General features: G+C 43.2%; 2 protein-coding genes across 2 annotated transcripts; both read right to left on the bottom strand.

Moving 5' to 3' along the window:
- Positions 1-8534: 8534 nt before the first annotated feature.
- LOC102039268 (chymotrypsin-like elastase family member 2A) lies at positions 8535-14129 on the bottom strand. The gene is made up of 8 exons (XM_014309672.2): positions 14087-14129; positions 13765-13853; positions 12869-12966; positions 11840-11968; positions 10538-10674; positions 9719-9864; positions 9047-9199; positions 8535-8552 (listed from the first exon to the last, which is right to left on the bottom strand). Exons 1-8 carry the CDS (start codon positions 14127-14129, stop codon positions 8535-8537), a joined length of 813 nt encoding a protein of 270 aa, XP_014165147.2.
- A 2917-nt stretch (positions 14130-17046) lies between these two features.
- On the bottom strand, positions 17047-21590 carry KIAA2013 (KIAA2013 ortholog; the record flags this gene model as incomplete). The annotated part of the gene is made up of 3 exons (XM_005427504.2): positions 17047-18044; positions 19513-20366; positions 21353-21590. Coding segments are annotated over 3 exons (1119 nt in total), but the record flags the coding sequence as incomplete, so codon positions are not given.

The raw sequence follows: 21590 nt of genomic DNA, 5'->3' as shown, positions 1-21590 counted from the left end.
GCTGCTGATCAGGGAAAGAATTACAATTTGCATATATTTTAATATATTTTTATTTTAATATATTTTATAATTTTTATTTATTATAATATTATAATTTATGTGCAGTTTGAGTGCTAATAATCTCCTATACAGAGGTCACTGCCTTGCTGGTCACTGGCAGTGTTGCTAAGGGTTTAAAATAAGATTTAACCCATGTGTCTTTAACTGAATCCTTACACTTTGGGCTGTACTCCTGTGGTTCCATGCAGGTGCAGACACAGCAGCCACATCTCAAAGCACACAGAACACTTTTTCTTCAACTTTGAGGAGTAATGTGTAGCCACTTCCAATTGAATTAGCAAAAGAACCTTGGGGACACAGTTAAAAGTTGATGTGCTCTTCACAGAAGAGCAATGGCCAAACCTATCATGTCCCTATCCCATTAAATGCCTTTATTGTCATAGAATTACAGAAAAAACTGTTACCTTGACCTCAATTTCTCCTCTCAGTTCAATTTCATAGGCATCATCTGTGAGAAGGGCTTCGTATGTAGCAGAACTGATGTGGATCCTCTGTGCTAGGATTCAGAGCAGAGCAGGAATGAATGATTCCCTGGATCCCAGAGAAAACACACCAGCCCTCCTGCATTCATCAGCCCAGAATTTCCACCTCCTTGTGAAAAACGCCAATCACTCGTTTTATAAAATTTTAAAAGTTTAATGATAATAAAATGGTTATAAACATAGCAATATAATTAGAGTAATAATAATTTGGAGAATGTGGATGAGGACAATATGAGACAATAAAAACAAAGAATTATGGACAGTCTGGGTACCTCTTTCTGGGCAAAATAAGCCCGAGAAAGGACCCCATTAACAGAGGATTAACCCTTAAAAGCAACAGCCTGTTGTATATTCATACACCTCATACATGATGCATAAATTCCATTCAAACACAGGATTCTGTCTGGGCAGTGCCATCTTCTTCCTCTGAATCCTAATGGGCGTATTCATGACTGAGCAAGGTGGGAAGAAGTTAATTTCTTCTGATAAGGGAGCAATAAATTCTCTTTCTCTGAAAGATTCAGGTGTCCTGTGGCTGCTGTCTCAGCAGTAGTACCTCATTCCTTTCTTAAAAAAAGATCCCACATATAGAGGTCCTATTTTAACTACAAAAGCTACCCTTTAACTACAAAACTACATTTGCCATACTATTAAAATGTGAATACAGCATTACTAACCCATACAACATAACACATATAGGAAATATCAGCGTAGAGCCATAGAACGTGCACTTTTCACATCCTCTTTTGGCATTAAGGGATGGGACTCTACACGGCCATGCCAATCCACAAGAGTTTCCCTGGTCCATTTGGTGACTGGTGCACCTGCAGGAGCAGTGGGGATGGCAGGTCAAGGAAGTGCTTCTCCCTTAGATGGACGATAATTAATTCTGTGAGCTGGGCTGGTCCCAGAGAGTGCTCCTGTGTGGATGCCATGGGACAGAGAGAGAGAAATGACAAACATTCCTCACAGCGGCTTGTGAGAATTTTCAGGGAGTTGTAGGGATGTGATACCTTGTTAACTATAAATCATCTGCAGGTGGTGTAGTTTTTTTACTTTGTCTCTCTGTTCTTCTCAAGGACAGTTGTGAAGAAGGTGTTTTTGTCAGTTAACCAATCAAATAGAATGTATGGTATCACTCTATAAAAACCGTGTGGTTCTCTTGAACAAAGCCTTCTCTGCTCTTTCTACAATCCTGCCTCTCACCTGTCCCTGTGTCACTATAAAAACCACGTGGTTCTCTTGAATAAAACCTTTTGTGCTCTTTCTACAATCCTGCCTCTCACCCGTTCCTGTGTCACTATAAAAACTGTGTGGTTCTCTTGAACAAAGCCTTCTCTGCTCTTTCTACAATCCTGCCTCCTGCCTGTTCCAGTGCCATTCTCAGCACAAGACTGACACACCTTCTCCTCCACAGACCTTATTTCCCACTTGGCTGTGCCTGATGTGAGGGTGTTTGGGGATTTCCTTGCCCTGCAGTGCCCCAGAGGTGCAGAGTGCAGGTGTGGTCTGGCTGGAGGGGGGATCCTGCCAGGCACTTACGCAGGCTGGTGGATTCCATGCGGGAGGCCGTGTTCACAGTGTCCCCAAAGAGGCAGTAACGAGGCATCTTGTACCCCACCACTCCAGCTACACAGGCTCCTGAGAAAACACAAGGCACAGACACCCCAAAAAGAAGCAAGTGGTAAGAAGCAGCGAGAGGTAAGTGCAGGGCAGTTTCAAATGCCAGGGCCTCTGCCAGTCAGTCACTCTGCATCTCAGAGAGATGTGGTGTTTGGGAGTGCTCTGTGCACCTGGGGCCTGGCTGCACAGCATTCACTTAGAGAGAAGTCACAGTTTGATTAATGTCCTGGATTGCCAAGCAAATTGTATTCTGTTTGCCATCTGTGTGGCAGTTGTTTTCTGTTCATTGGGCAGTTTTCCTTATCTCTTCCACAACCACTCCTTCCTCCAGGGAGACATCTGCTGATAACAGCTATTGAATGTCCCTGCATGGCTGATAAGAACTCCAGCATCCCATGGGGAGATGTGAGCCCAGAGGGAAGAGCCAAGCATTCCTACCTGGATATAATCTGGAGATTCTGGAACACCAGGTCTGGGAAGCAATTTAGTATTGGTGATATCCCCACCAATTGTCTTGGTTTGAAAAGACAGGAGTCTGCTAAGGAAGGCAGGAGCCTCCCCTGAAATGGAAAATGGAAACCCCCTCCCTCTGAATTGCTATAAATTTTAAATTAAGGAGCTCTCCGGCAAAAAATATGGGAGCAGGCAATAACAGTTCTTAATAGGGAAGAAAATAAAAAGATAAAATAAACAATGCAGTACACTAGGACAACACTGACAGGGTCAGAACTCAACCTGACACCCTGTGGGTCAGGGTGCTGGCAGCAGTCCCATTGGAATTGTGGCTCAGCCCTCCTGCAGTGTCAGGGGTGGTTCTGCTGGAGCAGGGATCCTGGAGAAGGGGGGGGGCTTCCTCTGAAGATCCAGGGGAAGAGGCAGCTGCTGCTCCTCTGGGAAATCCAGTGCAGAAGCTGTGCTGGTGTTCCAGAATCCCCAGATTATATCCAGGTAGGAATGCTTGGCTCCTCCCTCTGGGCTCACATCTCCCAATGGGATGCTGTCATTCTTATCAGCCATGCAGTGACATTCCATAGCTGTTATCAGCAGATGTTTTCTCTGTTGTGGAAGAGATAAGAAAAACTGCCCACTTGACAAAAGACAACTGCCATCCAGATGACAATCAGAATACAATTTACTTGTCAAGCCGGGACATTCTCACATACCTGACTGTGCTCTGTTGTGTTTTCCTGCTGCCCTCAGCCCTGTGTTACCTGTGTGAATCCCAGCCCTGAGCTCCAGCCTGCCCGCTGGCATGTGAGGGATCACCACCTGCCGCACGGCTGCCACCAGGTCCAGGGACATCTTGGCAATCTCGTCGGCGTGTCTGCTGCCATTCCTCTCCGGCAGGCCACTCACCACCATGTAGGCATCCCCAATGGTTTCCACCTGGTAGGAAAGGGCAGTGACATTAAGTGGCAGGAACTGAACTTGATAGGATAGGGATAAAATGTTTTTAAAATCATGGAATATTCAGAGGAGTTGGAAAGGAAGGATAGGCCTGGTAGGCCCTGGGAAAATGTTAAGGTAGGCCCTAGGAAAATCTTAGGCTGCACCTGTATAATCATTTCATGACTGTGATAAATGATATGATTGTTATATGATAAATTATATGATTGTTAGATGCGATGATTGTTTGGTAATTGGATATAATTATTGTTTAATCATAGCAAGAATCATGTTTGGGGGGGCTTGATGGAAATTACAAAAATCCATGCTTGTATGAAATCAATGTATACAATAGAACAATATAAGTTGAATAATTAATATGTAGTTATACAATGGTATATAAAGTAGTAGTTATATAAAGTTTTATATAAGGGTATAAAAATGTGTTCATCCTAAACCCATGTTGCAGTCAGATTTGGGTCTGTACCCCTGACACCCAGAGCTCTTCAATAAAAGCACCTGCATATAATCATTCCAGATTATGTGTTCCTGAATGCTAACAAGCTTTCCTTTGGAAAGAAAATCAGAGTAAAATCTATTTTAGCTGTCCAGCACTCGCCTGTTGCTATAGGACACGAAATAACTCGATGTGGACACGCTGCTCTTCTCGAGGTAAAAAAGGCACTTTTAATTTCTGACTCCAACATTTATAGATTTCCAAAAGTGACAGTGGATTGGAGGGTGACAGTGCCACCTCTCCAATGACACTGGACAAACCAACAGTTCATCAAATTTCTCCTCCTCCATAAAATAATGCAAAACAATAAGTTATTTATGTAGAGTGCGTGAGAAAATTTGTCACAAAAATATAAACGTAAAAAACTTAGAAAAACTTGAAAAAATCAAAGCAACACTCGCCAAAATGTGGTGTAGAGTCCCTGTAGGATGGTGGGTCTTGTGTTTCATGGATTTGAACTCCTGGACAGGGGTATTTGATACTCAACAGAAAACAGAGTAAGAAATATTTCAGCAGCTTGCAGATCCCTTTCCTGTGCGTTTGTACTCACCTTGTACACATCATAAGACTCAATCCTGGTGTCAAAGCAGACGTAGAGATTGTTGAGCATCTCCACCACTTGCAGGGGAGTACAGGAGGCAGCAATGCTTGTGAAGCCCACGATGTCAGAGAAAAAGATGGTCACCTGTCACAGGAGAAGGAGAGCATGAGGCCAAGACCTCCAGGCAACACTGGTGAAGCCTTTGGGGAGTCTGGGGATTTGTGAAATCTTGAGCACAGCAGCCTAAGCCACAGTCTGCACCAGTCTTGCACAGCTCAATAGAAACAACCCTAAATTAACAAGTTCTGACTCTGAATTGTTTTCTACTACTTTGAAAGATAAAATTATTCTTATCTCCAAAGTTTAGCACCTGCGCTTCTGGTAATACCTCATGCTAATGGGAGACTGAAAGTCAAATGCTTTGAATCTTGTGAGCAGTGATCAAGAGACTTCTTATGGAAGTAGGGTCTCATTTTCCTTTAAAAGTGGTTTAAACTGTGATAGCGATAAAACTAGATACCAAAAACCCCTGTGAAATAAAATCTCAGCTGGCTCTGCTCTTGCTGAATTAGAAAATATTAACTGGGTTTTGCTTCATTTTCAAATGATGCTTATCATGATCAAGTAATTTACAGAAAAAATCACTTTAAAAAAATCAAACATAAAAGAAAGAATAGAATTGAGGAAGAGAAATGTGTGCTGCAGCTGTTGGCAAAGAATTTTCTTCTCTGTGCTGTCTGAATTGTGTCAGGGTTTAAACTCAAATCATCCTTGCTAATACCAATTAATCTGGAGGGGCCACCTTTTCACTCTGCCTTGGTTCAGCACTTTTGATGTCATGACTATTGTGGATTATGATTAATTGTGCAATTACAGGTTGTTGTTTTGATAATGATGCTTACAGATTAAATGCAGACATTTCATACTGCGTTTCACAGCTGAAAGTAAAGGGGTGTCCAGGGAAAAAGAGAGAATAGAATTGCAATTCTTGTAGCATGAGGATTTGGGCTGAGGGCTTTGCAGCACAGCTGCTGAATTCAACACTGGCAGCAGCAATTCTTTTATTCTTCATATTCTACAAGGAGGAGATTAATTTATTTCTCTTATGAACTGATGATCCAGTGGTGCTGGCTGTTGTGGGAGGCTCCTAAACACCAAGACAATTTGCCAGCATAGGATATTTGATGTCCAAAGCTATGAATTTGGAAATCGCAGCTCTTCTTCCTTTCCCACCAGCCTGGGTGCTCCATGGCATACTGCACAGCTCTTTCCAAAAGCCATTGGGAATATTTGGATTTCCATCAATGCCCGACTCCGGCTGCAAACCCAGGATGCTCAGAACTGTGACAAGGTAGGTGCTGTTTTAGGGGAATAAATACTTTTATACCCTTGGTGGCAACATCCTTTCCATTTGCTCACCTGGTCATAGTTTTCTGCCTCAACTTTTTGGCATTTCCTGAGCTGCTTGGCCACAGACTTTGGCAGCATCTGGTGCAGGAGGTCCTCAGCCAGGCGCCTCTCCCTTTTCAAATCCTCTGTCTTTTCCTTGAGGTTCCTGGCATAATTGTGGATCCAATCAGTCATTTGCTTGAAGGACATCAGTACGACGGGGTAAATGAGACAGGCAACCACCAACAGACTGATCTTGAGGCTTATTGTGGACAGGATTTCCCTGGATTTCCTGCGCAGCTTTTCCTGCCCCTCCTGCAGCAGGCAGCTCTGTGCACGATGCAATCCCCTCACCGCGGCTTCCAGGGACACAAAGTCACCCAGGAATGGGGTAAAGAAAGTGATTCCTTCAAAATGGGTGAAATGCAGGGACAGATTCACATTATCTGTCCAGCACTTATGTGCAGTCTCTGAGGAGAAGAGAGCATAGCTCAGAGTGGCAAAATGCTGATGCAGCGTGGTTTGAAGGCTCACAGGGGCTGGCACTGGCTGAGCTTTGAGCACAGCTTCTCTGATCTGGAGGAAGAGTTTGAAAGCCACCGTGTCTGCCCAGTCAGGATTGTGTCTCATGGCCTGGAGGTCCTCACGGGGAATCCTGAAACGCTCCAGCAGTTCAGAGATGGCTCTGGACAGCACCTGCCTGGCTTCAGCAACCCCTGAGATGTTCAGTTTGTGTCTCAGGTCAGTCGTGTAAAACCTACAAATGGAGATTTTCTCCTGCTTGCACTGGCAATTCTCACAGTACAGCTGTGCTTCGCTTGCGGTACAGAGGGAGTTTAAATTCCCCAAGAGCTGAGAATGGAATGATCTGTTCCTCGTGGCTGGGAGCAGCCTCTCCTCCTGCAGGACAGAGATGAGGTGAGCAGCCCAAAGCTTTTCACAGGAGGCAAGTTCCTGAAGGGCTTTGCCTGTGTTTTTCCACATTTCCAAGCTGTTGCTCAAATCAAAAGAAATGGCCCCGAGGAGGCTGCAGAGGGACACCATGCAGGCTGCCAAAATCCTTTGAACTGTTTTTCTACCACCAGCATTGGAGGAGGGAAAACACCTAAAAAAAAAGAATTAAAAAAAAAAATTTAAAAAACAGTGGCATTGTCTGATCCTGAGTGTTTCTTCCAGCTCCTGAAACCACAGCTGGATCTTGCAGTGATATTTAAAAATTCCCATGCATTCTGAAACGAAGCAATAGGAGCATGCATTATCTGGATGTTTTTTAAAGATATATTTTATTTTGTTCCTCCCGTTATTAATTTTAAAAGAAAAGCTGTATTTAAGAGACTGCTTCCTTAGCACACTCTGGTCTGAAAAGCCAGATGAATGATACAGCTTTTCTGTGAGAAAAAAAAAAAGCTAATAAAACCATTTTCTGTGGTTTTATTCTCCGTGATACTTCTCTCCAAATCTTAAGGAAGGTGATAAAAAGTGCAAATTACCAAACACCCAATGCAAACAACTAAATAACTACTTAGTGCAATACAAATACAACGCCTTGCCCTTGCCAGCTCAGAGATGCCAGGTGTAAAATCTCTCTGCAAAAGCATCACACTCACCTGCAGGGACCTGCGGGCTCCTCTGCTGCCTTCCCTCCGGGCATGCCCAGCTCCCAGGAGTGCCACCCACAGCCTCAGGCTCCTGCTGTTGCCTCCAGCCCTGCAGCTCCTCTCTGCACCTCCTCCCGAGCCCCTGCAGGTGTTTGGCGATGCTCTGACTCTTCCCAGTGCCCACCCTCTGCAGAGGGGTGTCAGAACCCAGGACATCCCTCTGGCTGCCCTGTGTGATCCCAGACCCTGGCAGGGGTCACAAACACCTGTGCCTTTGATTTTAGCCCATGGAAACAATTCCCAGCTTTGTGTAAAGAGTTACAAGCCACAAGAGTTTGAGTAGAGTGATGGTTAATATGTCACAGGGTGAAAAAGCAGAATTTTGGGGATTTAGAATGGGGGTTCAAGAGGCAAGATGGAGGAATCTGGGCACGTCCTGTCCTTCTCCTTCTTGTCCTCCATCTTCTGCTGTGATGGTGACACTTCTGGATTGGTTTAGAGTAGAGACAGACTGTCTAACATAAGTGATAGGTGTCAGGAAAATTAATCCACAAACACCAGAGGTTTATGTCCAAAAAGGAGACAGAGGAGTCCTTTTGGCTTTATTCCAATAAAGGGAGAGGCCATGGGGCATTCCCCTGGGATCATTCCCATTTTTGGAGGATGCAAACTCCCTTTTATCCCACCTTCCCCCAGGTGAGGCTGCAAGCTCCAGCACGAGGCTGGGGACAGGGAAAACACCCAGTGTTATCCGCAAATACAGGCTCTGGGCTTGCCAACAGTCAGGAAAAAATGACAGAGACATTTTGTTTTCATCTTGCAAAAAATACAGTTTATTTCACTAGCATTTGGTTTAATAATTGTGTTGTTAAAAGTGTAATTTCACAGATTTTTTTGATCGAAGGTCATTTGGTATCTCTCATCCAGTTCTCAGTGGATTAGTTGCTTGCCATAACCTACAAAAATATAAAACAAGTGAAAAATCAGATCATGAGCTGCAGGAATTTGTGAACAGTATGTGCTGTGTCCAAGTCACAGGATTTAAATAAGTGAAATAAGATTTTTGCTTCTCAGTCAAAGTTTACATTAAATTAAAAGATGTTTGATATTCCAGACTTGTGCTACCTTTTAGGATGCAATTGCAACAATCAGTGCATTGATGAATGCAAATTTGAGTAATCACTTCTGAAATATATGGTAAATCTTTATGACCACCACAAAGCTCTAGGATAAAGGGAGAATGCATTCCTACTATCAAAACTTATTTGAATAAGTGAAAAAAAAATTTGATATCTGTTTCAGAGGAGGATACTTTGAGTTGGTCACGGTTGAATCAGGAGTGACACAGCTCCCTTAGCAGGGGGCAGAAATCCCAGTGAGAGAGCCCCAGCACAGCCAAGTGTCTGGATGTCACCCTGGTTTTTTAGGTTTTCCTGCAGCAGCTGCTCACCTGCTTGATCCAGCTGTTGTAGGCAGAGACCCTGGTGAACACAGAGGGTTTGTGGTAGTAGTTGCAGCTGAGAGAGGAGCCGAAGCTGACGATGCCGTGCACTTCCCACGTGCCATCAGCCGCTTGGCAGTTCAGTGGGCCCCCAGAGTCACCCTGGCAGGAAGGGGAACAGAATCAGAGTGTGAGCAGCTCCTCTGTGGGGTTTTTAACCTTTCCTTCCCTGTTTGTCCTGTGTAGCCACATTTCTCTTCACAGACAAAAGCAAGGCACAGCTCTTCCCAAGGATATTTCTGGGTTTCACATTCTCTGAACCTCAGAGAAAGGAAAAACAATTCTTATCATTTGCTGTGCCTGTGTTTGTGCAAAAGTAGAATGCAATATGGAGATTGTTTACCCACAGTGATGGGGTTTTGTTTCCTTGGCCTGTCAGGGCCAGATGTGTGCGTGTGTGTCAGGACTGTCACTGACAGTCATGAGATTCTGTGCAGTGTGTGCAGAGTTAAGAGCTTAGCAAATTCAGTTTAGATGTAATGTAACATAATATAGAATAATATAGTATAATAAAGTAATTAATTAGCCTTCTGATAAGATGGAGTCAGATGCATCATTCTCTCCCCCTGTTAGGGATCCCACATTCAATAATCTAAACCCAAGCCCTGAGAGTGGACTTACATTGCAGCTGGAGATGATTCCATCCCCACCAGCACAAACCATGGTGCGTTTCACAGTCGTTCCCCACCAGGAAGGTTTGGAGCAGGTGGCATAATCCACCACCAGCAGAAGGCCTTGCTGCAGGTCATCAGGAAGGGGTCCATTAGCTGGGAGAGAACAGAAACACAGAGTCATGGTGGCAGCTGGCGCTGAAGGGAGAATAAAACTGCTCTGCTAAATGGTGCCTGGGTACCATCACTGCAGGTAAAGCACTCCATAGGGGCTACATTAAAGGAGAAGCTGTTATAGGTATGAATGTCCCTTGGTTCCATTCTTTCATATACACCCTCACTCACTAAAAATTTGCATTCCATTAAAAAACGTCTCATTGTTAGAGAAACAAAGAGCTACTCTATTTTCAGGAGTTTGCAATTCACTCATCCCTCAAGGAATTGCCTCCTGAGCCAAGATGACACCTCTGCTCAACTCTGGGATTTCCTTCACATCTATTCCCTTGTGTGCCTTCAGATATTCATCAGGTGTGTTGGGATTAGCAAATGCACTATTAACATTTGCATTACAATAGCTCCTAAAAGCTCAATAAAGGCCCCTCAGGTGCATTACCAGCTCTGTTACAAGGAAAATAAATCTCAAAATGAAAAATCATAATGTGTGAGTGAAGTGGGGCCTAATATAATAAACTACCTCACTACACTGAGTTTTGAGGGGATCTTGAGCACCATTAATAATCTTTGCCATCAATCTCAGAGGAGAAGGAACTTCTGAAAGGTGATTTTTTTTTTTTTAATTTCATGGTTTTGCAAATAGCCAAGTACTCACTCTGCAGTCTGCCCCAGCCAGTGACATAGCAGGCAGTGTTGGAGGCCAGGACGCTCTGGGCAGGGGGCAGGCAGGCCAGCTGGATGTGGTCACTCAGGGTGACGTGCTGAGAGAGCTTGATCAGAGCAATGTCGTACCTGTGGTCACGTGCACACGTCGGGGGAGAGAAAGGGAGGGTGAAAAGGTTTGCAAAATGGGTTAAGGAACAACAGCCTGAGTGCTCAGCAGTTACACAGCACCTGGCCTATGTCACCGTGGTATTTTCTGAAAAATCCCTTTGCCAGGATTTCTTCTCCTGGCAAGCTGAGAAACCTCAGAGAAAAATGTAATATTAATTATCTGATTGTTTCTCCTGTGTTTGCTGCTTTGGAATGTGGTCTGGAGATTGTTTACCAACATGTGAATGTTTGATTGGTTCCATGTGAATTGTTTTTAATTATTGACCAATCCCCATCAGCTGTGTCAGACTCTGAGGAGTCAGTCACGAGTTTTTATTATCATTCTTGTTAAGCCTTCTGATGTATCCTTCCCTTTCATTAGTATAATTTTAGTATACCATTATAATATAATATAATATAATATAATATAATATAATATAATATAATATAATATAATATAATATAATAAATATATCAGCCTTCTGAGAACACAGAGTCAGATTCTCATCTCGTCCTGGGGATCTCACAAACACCACAGGCCTATTCCAAAGAGAAGCAAGGGAGCAAAGGGAGCAGTGCACAAACAGCAAAGATTCTGCACCCCAAAGCGATTCATGGGAAATTCATGGACTGGGAGCTTGTTCCCTGCAGAACTGCCTGTACTCCTGATGGAAGAGAGCTGTCTTTTATATTTTATTTTTCACCAAGTTAGGACTCAGTCCAAGGACTGGAACTGAGGGGATTTCTTTGTTACTGCCCTTAGCCTGCAGCAGGACACAGGAATCCTTCAGCCACACGGATATTAATCATCCATAATTCTGGGTCTCTGCTGCTGGTAGGAGGGCTTCAAAGACTGCTGTATAAAATGCTTCATTCCCTTTCATTGTACAAGAGATATCATTGCATGTAACAGCCTCTGACCCAAGCACGAACATGGAAATGGCTTCTGGAAACACTATTAATTAGTAAGAAATCAATATTGTTAATTGCTTTGTATTCTCTGAGGGGGAAGGTAGAAACTGGACACTGTAGCAGGAGGCTCTAAACATGAATTTAATTACCATAACTCCAGATGGGTGGGATTCAGGCAGTTCGATTTTTACCCTCCACCTAAAAACTGAAAAAATACCTTCCACCCGCTTACCCATTGGCAACGTTGTTTGGATTCCAGTAGGGATGAACAATAATCTTTGCTGGAGAAGCTGCAACTGATCCTGCTTCCTGAGCTGCCAGGTTGTATTTTCCAAGAAGCACTTTATAGGTCAGAGTAGAACTGGGCAAGAAAAGGATGAACACTCAGTTATGCAGCTGCACCTTTGACTCCTGAGAGATTCAATAAGAACACCCTTGACTGTAATCTCTCCTCACAGGCAGGGTTTGTCTGGAGCTGAGCCAGTGACTTGCTAAGGGCAAAGATTGTGTTCTAGACTTGATAATCATTTCATCTCCGAGCTGTCCTCTCAACTCCTGCTCAAGGCTTCTTTAGCAAACTCAAGGTGCCTCCAATCTCTGCAGGATTCAGCTCACATTCTTCAATGCAGCAACAATTTGGACTTTTTTTTGATAGCTTCAATAATAAATAACTCTGTGGCAGATATAATATGCAGGATTTATAATAATAACATGCAGCCAATCCTTCATGTTTCATATTATGACATTTGCTACAAATTAATTTACAATAACGATATGCTACCAGAGCAAAATGGGGTTGTATTTGTGGAAGCAGCTTGGATGATGCAATGACATTGTTGTACCTGATTATTTATTTGTTACACTGCCACACATTATGAAGAGTTTATGAAAATGATTGGTATATTCAAAATATTTGTGATTATTTCTTCAGGGAGTGGATTGATTAGTTAGCTTGTGGATCTCACTGACATATATTACAGAAACAGGCAACACAGCTGAATTTTAATAGCAACTTGAAAACAGAAAGATGTTTGTAGTTTGTTTATGGAAATGAAGAATATATAATTCAAGTAACTGGGTTTTTTTCCCCTTTTATATTAAGAAATAAAGAGATATCATTCTCCTGACTTTTAATCAAAAGACATGATGCAAAACTCAGAGCTATCAACTGGGAAAGGGAGAACTGGCATTGATATGGTTTTCACTCATCTCTTCCTGCTCATGTGCTGCTTCCTGGGTCAGATTTACCTTCATTACTCACCTGATGCAGTGGGCAGCTGTCATCACCCAGTTGGTGGCAATCAGGGTTCCCCCACAGGTGTGACTCCACTTGCCATTGGCATTGTATTGAAGGGAGACCTGGGATCAAGGAACCAAGTAAGGCTCAGGCTTTTACTTACTCCTTTTTCATCACTGTGCTTTCTTCTTGCACCCAGAATACAACTTGCTGATGGTGGAAACCTTTGAAGTTCCCAGCTGCTGGCCACAGAAAGGTTTTCCCTCCTTCCCTATCATCCAAAGCTTGATTTTTAAAATACATCTTGCTTAAATAGCCCGAGTCTACTTGACTTAAAATGAGAGCCTGCATGACTGTCACAGCACATGCTGCAGTCAGTAGGGCCACAACACAGAATTTCAGAAGATTTAAGCTTTCTCCCATGTCAGTAGGGCCACAATACACAATTTCAAAAGATTTAAGCTTTCTCCCACACACAGTAGCATCATTCCACATCAGAGGACTTCAAGCATCTGCCCATACAGAGTAACACCATAGAGAGCTTCAAGCCTCTTGATCTTTAGCCCAACATTTTATCCCCCTCATGTCCATGCATTGCACCCCTCTGTTCCCTTTGGTGGTTTGTCAGTCCCTGGGCACTCCATGGCTCACTGCCTTCACTGCTGTTCACCTGCTTTTCACAGCTGTGCCCAAGGGGGATGAGGCTCTGCAGCAGCCCCACTCCCAATGACCACAAACTGTGCACCTACACATTACCAGCAAAATGCAGCACATTCAGAGCTTTTTTTAAGAAGACTGGAAAGTTTAGGATAGATCAGAGCAGAAGAGTCAAAAGGTGTCAGGCAAGATGCATCAAATGGAATTCAAGAGGTGGTTTTGGTCAGCCTCAGCTGTTCCAGGGAAAGCACAGAATCACCAACCTGCCAGGGCCAGCTGTATGGCCTTGCATTTTCCCCTCCAACAACTCTGGACACGAGAGGTGGGTAGGCAGGAACCCCGCAGCCAAAGGCTAGAAGACATACAAATAGGATGTGTGTTTTGAAAGTAGGTTTAAAAAAAATATCCGTAAGGTATAAAATAGCACAGCACTCAGTTACTCTTTCAAGAGACCCTTGCAATGAACATCCTCTGCTGTATTTTTTCCTTTGGTGCAGAATGTTCAGTTTGTCTAAAAAAGGAAAATAGAGTTTACATTTTAATTATCTTGATCATTTAAAATTAAAGCAGAAGTTGGACACGTACCTGCAGAGGCCAGAGCTAACACAGCAAAGAGGACTCCAAGCATGGTGCCAGTTCCTGGGTGCTGTAGGCTGCAGGCTCAACTCCATGCCATTTTATATGGTGTCCTTGATTTCTGGAACACATTACTTTAAATGCAGAGCTGTTCCAATACTAATGGAAAACTTGTATCACTGTGGGATAATTCTATATGTACACAAAATCCTCATTTAGGTGGACCTTGGATACAGGCTGTATAAACAGCTTAGTTAAAAATAATTCTCAATTAGACGCTTATTATCTGTAGCAGCTGTGTGCATTTCCATTGCCTTGAAATTTCATCACAAGGTGTTCACAGAAGGACAATGTTAAATTAATTATTCTAACACTTGATGATGTGCCAGCAGTAAGTTCTGATCTATTGGGACAGTGATAGATTTGGATGTGTTGGTGGGGTTGCATTAGCTGATCTCTACAGGCTCTCTTCCTACCTTAGCTATTGTACAATTATACAGCTCCTTGGGATTTTATTTTGGTTTGGGGTCTTGGTTTGCTTTTGTTTTGTTTTGGTTTGTTTTGTGTGTAACTGAATGGTATCTACCACATTGTACTGACTGGAAACCTGTATTTTCTTTCCCAGATCAAGTTGCAATCTGCTTTAGCATGCCAGACTTCTTCAGCAAACCAGACTCCAACCACTTTGAAGTGGAACTTCAAGCTTTGAAGCAATACTTCAAGCCATACAAAGAAACAGCTGTCCATGATGAAGCTGAATTCCTGGTATGCTGTGGTGGGTCAGACTCCATTCCTTTCCTATTTCCCTTTGTTAGATCAGTAGCCCTGAAGAGAACAGGGTTCCCTGCAGCATTGCAAATGAGCCTGTGCACCCCCAGAGCAGAACTATAAAACACTGTGAGCTTGTTAAGGAGAAGAGCAAAGCACTTCTATCCACAGGACAAAGCAGGCAAGAGCAGGAATTTACACCACTCCAGAGATGCTGCCACAAAAAGAACTGTCCTAATTCATTACTGACATTTGAGATCAGTGACTAGATATCAATGCTTTCCCTTGTCCCTTTTTTTTTTCTTTTTTCTTTTTTCTATTTCTTTTTATCTTCTACTACAGGAATTTTCCATCCTCTGTCACCTTTCCATCCACCAACCACTGAGAAACTGTTGTTGCTTATTTGAAAAACAAACATCTCCATCCCATAAACCAGGACACTCATAGAGAACAAACTTACTAGAATGGAAACAAATATCATAATGTCAGGTTTACAACCAGAGTTGTGTTGAACACAGACACCAAACCAGGGGTTCAAAAATGCTGAAATAAATCTAATGTTTAATATCAGGATTAATAAGCAGCAAAAAACCTGATTTCCAGAGCTCCCATTCAGCAGTAGCTGGATGAAAGATGCCTGGAGCACACATGTGGAAGGCAGAAATATAGAATGCTTTGCTGTCTTATCTGCTTCTCAAGAATGTATTTTCCTACCCAGACAATAGCACTTGAGGAAGCTGCATTTTGAACTGCAAATTGGATCAACCAAACTCTGTTCTGGCATCTTGTATGTATTATCTGACAAAAGCAGAAACCAGGATTAACAGTGCAGAATTGAGATGCTAAATTTTTTTCCATTAATTTGTTGGTTCATTTCTTAGTGTCTGAATTTATCAGCTAAACATTATGCTGCTCAGTTTAACTTCCAAGTCACCATCATTTTCATGAATTCCAACTAAAAGTATAAATTTCAGATGGTCAGTTACTATTTTAACTTGTTTTGTTTGTTGTGTGCTTGTAAATGTGGAATTTTGTTTAGTTCTTTAAGCATTTCTGCATGTCACAAATATAACCTTCTGCTCTCTTACATACTGTAAATAGAGAAATGCTGCTTCTTTTTCCCTTCTTCATGGAGGAATTCTGAAACAGTTATTTTGTTATGGAGGAAATTCTCACAGGAATCCTAATATATTTAATGTAAACAAATATAACCTGCTCTCTTGCATACTGTAAATAGAGAAACACTTTCCCCTTCTTCATGGAGGAATTCTGAAACAGTTATTTTGTTATGGAGGAAATTCTCATAGGAATCCTAATGGATTTAATATAAAACATTCTCAAAGCTGTTTTGTTTTTTGTTCTGTTCATGCTTTATGTGATGGTAGCTTATCCATCTTTTCCAGGCCTGAACAGTTTTCCTTGGACTCCATGGGTGTCAGGCTGCTGGCAATTGTGCCAGGAAATATCAAATGGCTCAGCCTCCAGCTGATACCATGTTGGCTTGGAAAGAGCCCCCTGCAAGCTCTTATCATCTTCATGCCAGATATTTCACAGAAACTAAGCAGCTCATGGAACTTTGGTGAGAAAGAGAAGGAGTTTCTGGTATGTTCTGTTAAAGCAAATAGTAAATATCTCCCTCAGCACACAATGTACCTGTGTACAACTGAAAATGGACTCTGTTGCTTCCCTGTCTTTATTCCCTTGAAGGGCAGTAACTCTGCTGTACTAATTAGTAAATGGAATTGTCTGCAGAAAAGTTAGACATTGAAATCTGCTCTCCTGAGGGATGCTTTTCATCTGCAACCAGACGGTAACCCCTCTGAAAATTTGAAGTTAAATCCTGACCCAGTTTTATCTTGGGACCACCAACTGTGCCAAATTTATTACTTGCTGGGCGGCTGTTAAATCTGCTGCTTGATGATTCCCTGGGTTCTTCAAAGTAAAGCTTGGCCTTCATTCCTCAGGATAGAACAAGGTTATACTGAGCAAGGAAATGGAGATGAGCTTTACCCTGTGTGTTTTTGTCACTTGTTGTGCCTTCCAAATTGTCTTATATCCATTTATATATTTTCCACACTGAGTTTGCAGTCAATACTGGCCACAGATGTAACATAAAGCCCTGCTTATCTCAACTGGGTGGGGAGCAACAGCAGGAGAGAAGAGACACAAAACCAACAAAAATCCCAACCACACTTCAGCAATCAGATTAGACTGAAAGATCTTTATTTAGAAACAACAGCTTTGGTATTTTAAAACCAAACAACCTGTAAGTCACTAGAAAGTGGGGTGTCTTCCCCCATAGCCAAAACAAATCAATGCACAAAGTCTCAATAGGCTTGGAATAGGAAACGTGTAGATCAGCATTTCCAAGTGCATATCCAGAAAACACTTTCATTAAATTGATTTTGCACTCTACAGTCATAAAGGCTGAAAAACTTGTTACCAGAACTTATTGACAGTTAAGACTGTTAGATATTGACAGTTCAATTGACTGTTACTGAAGTGGAGGAAAAATTAACATACTCCCCCTCCCCCCAAGCAATAAATTACAAACTGTATACCAGAAAGGAAGTTACACTAAAGTTTTCTAGTTAACTCTCAGAAGGGAATCATTATCCTTTATTTTTCTGTAGAATAAAAAAAAAAACCCAACAGATCAAAATATCCAAGGTCTTAGTTTATCTTCAAGTATTTTCACCAAATAGATTACTCCTAGGGAACTGAACAGCTTACAGGGAAAGGACACATCTGTTACACAAGCTTCTGGGATAAACAATTGAATCACCACACCTTCCAAGTCTCAGATTCCTGTAATAGCAAGGCACAGAAGGATTGTTGCTTTCAAATGCTCCTTGTTCTCAGCTGCAATATTGCCAGGTGTCTTGTGCAAATGGAGGCTGAAAGCAGGACTAAGTTCACTTGGACAAGGGGATGTTCCCATTCAAGGAATGGAACAGGGTGCTATTTCAAGACCATCTATCTTGCTTACTGCTACAGATTCTGAGCTTTAGCTGCCTTCCACTTCTTCCCTGTTTCTGGAAACAAGTTCTGCATCACCTTCATTTGAAGTAGGTCCAGCTGAGAGGAGGCAGCAGAGCTGTGTGCTCTGCAGTGCCCAGGAGGATGAGGAGCCAGGTCAGCCCTCGCTGGGGCTGTGCAGCCTCTGGGCACTTCAGCGGGCAGAGTCAGGGACAGCCACCTGCAGCAAGGGTTAACAAGTCACTGGTAAAGGCAGAAGGCAAGTCTTGGAGATGACAAAGGCAACTGGATAGACAACAGTGAAAGGACACCATTACATAATTCCAAGGACACATTTCAGGGCTGTTACACAATAACTGACATCACCTCCTAACCCTTCCTCCCTTTGCACTGAGGTTCTGATCATGATCAGAGGCTTGTAACTGCAGCTGTCTGATTTACATTTCTATCCTACCTCTTCCTAGGTTAGTCTGTCTGGCTACAAGCAGCTCCCACTCAATCTTTTATTGGATCACAGGTATTCAGATGTGCTTGGGATCAGGCTTGATCTCCAGTGCTCAAAATGACAAAACCAGTGAGCTCACAGGGAAACTTCCAGCTCACTTTAAAGACCCCTTACATACCAGCTGTCAAGTTTAGTTCAATACCTTCTGTTCAGCCTTAGCTATGCAAAATCAAATTTGATTTTGTAATTTGGAATAACAGTACAATCTATAGCTAGAACTTTTCCTCTGACAGCTGTTTAAGTATCATCTCCTTTTTTTCTAAATGAAAGCTACATTTAACTCAGTTCAGCCCTCGGGAGGGAGGCCTCTGAACAGCACAAATAGCTCACACAGCAAATCCAGCTTGGTCTTGCTTTTCCCCTTCATATCAACACACAATCAGAAAGTCCCAGTACTAAGCACCTACTGTCTATTCTCTGCTAAGTTTTTACAGCAAATAAGTTTTCCAAGGCAACTCAGAACAACTTGAAATTCTTTACACCCAGGTAAGATGAGCTTGGAGCTCTGGCTCCAGAGCTTGGTGCCAGAACCTTCAACTCACAGTAAAAAGCACTCAGTACTTTCCTTAACACAGCTTTGTATTTTGTCTGACTGGGAGAAACACCAATTCAGCATCCTCCCAAAATGTTGGTGTAAGTGTGGTTTGATGGAGGGCTGCACAGTGTCTATAATATCAACACCTACATCAAGTCCCACCAAGTCAGCAGCTTCACCTTCAACACCAGCCTGCCTTTGGGTGCTGCTGTGGACACCTGACACATTCAGAGCAGGCAGGCAGGTGTGCAGGTCCCCACACAGCAGTACAGACAAGTACAGCAGCTCTCTCACATGCTTCCTGGTACTGGATAACAAGAATCATCTCATGGCAACTGCAAGTGCTGGCCTAGAAACAAGCAATGTCCTACACTGATGTGTGGGAAAAGGACAGAAAGCTGAGTCTGCCTCCACCTGCAGCCTCACAAATGTCTAAGAACAGATGATGAGTTTATCTTTTCTGACAATTGTGAGCCCCACTGCTCCAATCCCTGCCCTAATCCTGTTGCAAGAAGAGGTCACAGATTGCTTGTTTCAAGGGAGGCTGAAAATCCTCACAGTCCAAGAGAGAGCCTGCCCAGGCACAGCTGACACAACATCAGGCTGACAACACTCAGTGGACAGCAGCCAAAAGCAGCAGTTTTATACCTTACTCCTGAAGAGGGGCTTGGCTCCCGGCCCACAATACTCGTTGTAGATGAGTTTGAACAGAAACAAATGAAACAAAGTAATTAAGGAGGCCACACTGAACCAGAACAGGAAGGGTAAGCCTGGGTATTGCTTGGCCATGTGTTCCTCGTGAGCTAGAATAGCTTTTAGGTGGAGTGTGTGTCTTAGGTCCTGCAAGTGGACCAAATCTGTTGATATATAAAGCAGTGGTGTGATGGGTTGGGTCACCATGACGGGGAAGGTGTGGCCTCGTGCCTCTGAGGTGAGCTCCACGGGCTCGTTCATACAGCCTGCCTCACAGGCATACAGTCTGACAGGCTTCTCCTGGAACTTCACAGACACATGCAAGAAGGGCTTTCCTTCAGCATCCAGCAGAACAGCTAAACTGATCAAGTCCTTGTTGTAATGGATCCCACGTAAGGAGTAGCTGTTATGGAGCACGTCAGGGTCAGCCTGAAACTGAAGGTGGTTTTCTGTGAACTGCAGACCCCCAAAACTAAGCACCATTCCCTGCATCAGCCCGTGCACTCCAGCTGTCACAAGGCCCTTGCAGCCCCGTTTTTGGAGAGTCAGCTTCCACAGGTCTGAGAGCTGCAGGATCTGGCTGACACTGGTCAGCCTGGGTGGCCACAGGTTCTGGGCGTGCATGGTGGCGTGGCCACTGAAGCAGTGGTCAGCATAGTTCAGGCTGGCCTCAATCTTCTCCCTGTCCTCACCAGCAAGGACAGGGTCCAGCAGGGGGGCTGGCACAGTTGAGAGCACGTAGTAGAGGGTCATGTTGACAGTCTCACTGGATGGGGTATGTGCATCTGTGATCTTCCTCATTTCAATCCCTGCAGCGAAAGAAAACAACCAATAGTCAGGAATTAACTAGGAGGAAATGAAGATCAAACATGCACACTGATGTTCAATATGGTGTTCTTTATCCATAAAACACCAGTGTGTTGCCCTGATTTTTAAAGATTTTCTAAGCTTTCTGATGTTTACATTCTTGTAACAAACTTTCTCACACACTTTCTGTAAATAACTTATTGTTTTGCATTCTTTTATAGAGGAAGAGAAATTTGATGGACTGTTGGTTTGTCCAGTGTCATTGGAGAGGTGGCACTGTCACCCTCCAATCCACTGTCACTTTTAGAAAACTATAAATGTTGGAGTCAGAAAATAAACTTCCCTTTTTCTTCACCTTGAGAGCAGCAGTGTGAGTGCTCCTGTTGTTTCTGTGTCCTATAGCAACAAAAGTGAAATGTTTCCTTGTGTTTATCTAAGAAGATACTCTCTCTGCTACTTGGCAGTTTGAAAGCCAAGCTCCCACTAAAGACAAAGCTAATTTAATATACAGATACCTTACAGGCCTGTCATCATGACTCTGCAAGAATGATCTGTCAAAAGAACATAATCTTTTTATAGACTAACAAGTTCTACATTATTTGCTCAGCTACTCTTTTATGTAAGACATTAAAATCTTAAGAAAATTTGTAGAATGGCCCTTAATCTCCATGCAGAATCTGTCTTTTATGCTATCACTACAGGTCAACTTTATTTCCAACTGACATGCAGGGCAAATCAGTGAAGTTCCTGAAGCCACAAAAAGCAGCACACACAAAAATGATTATAAATGTTCTTCTATCACTTTCTATACATAGTCAGGTGTACTCTAGTGTAAGATAAGCTGGGTTCCAAACCAGAAACACTGTTTTACTATCCCACAACTCATCAGGAAGACCAGAGCCTCTGGAGACCTTACAGCACCCAGGACACTGAGCTTTCAGACACCTTCTGAAGCAACCCCATGGAAGTCGAGCATCACTTCCCTTACCTGAAATGAACAAGTCAGACCAGGTCTGCTGGTGCTCCTGGAAAAGATCTTCCACCCCCATCTGCATCACCTCCAGCATCTCTTTCTTGGCTGCCTCCCTCAGCTTGCTGAAGGTCTCCTCCAGCCTGGACACCTCGATGGGCTCCGAGGTGTACACCACGGACAGCACAGTCTCGTCAAAGTGCGACTCGGGTGCGACCTGCACCCGGCTCACAAGTTTCTTGGCAGCCACCACCAC

Source organism: Geospiza fortis, unplaced genomic scaffold (genome assembly GCF_000277835.1).
Source record: "Geospiza fortis unplaced genomic scaffold, GeoFor_1.0 scaffold132, whole genome shotgun sequence".
NCBI lineage: Eukaryota > Metazoa > Chordata > Aves > Passeriformes > Thraupidae > Geospiza > Geospiza fortis.
Note: the sequence above shows the minus strand (reverse complement) of the source record. Positions and strands in the feature narration are given on the sequence as shown.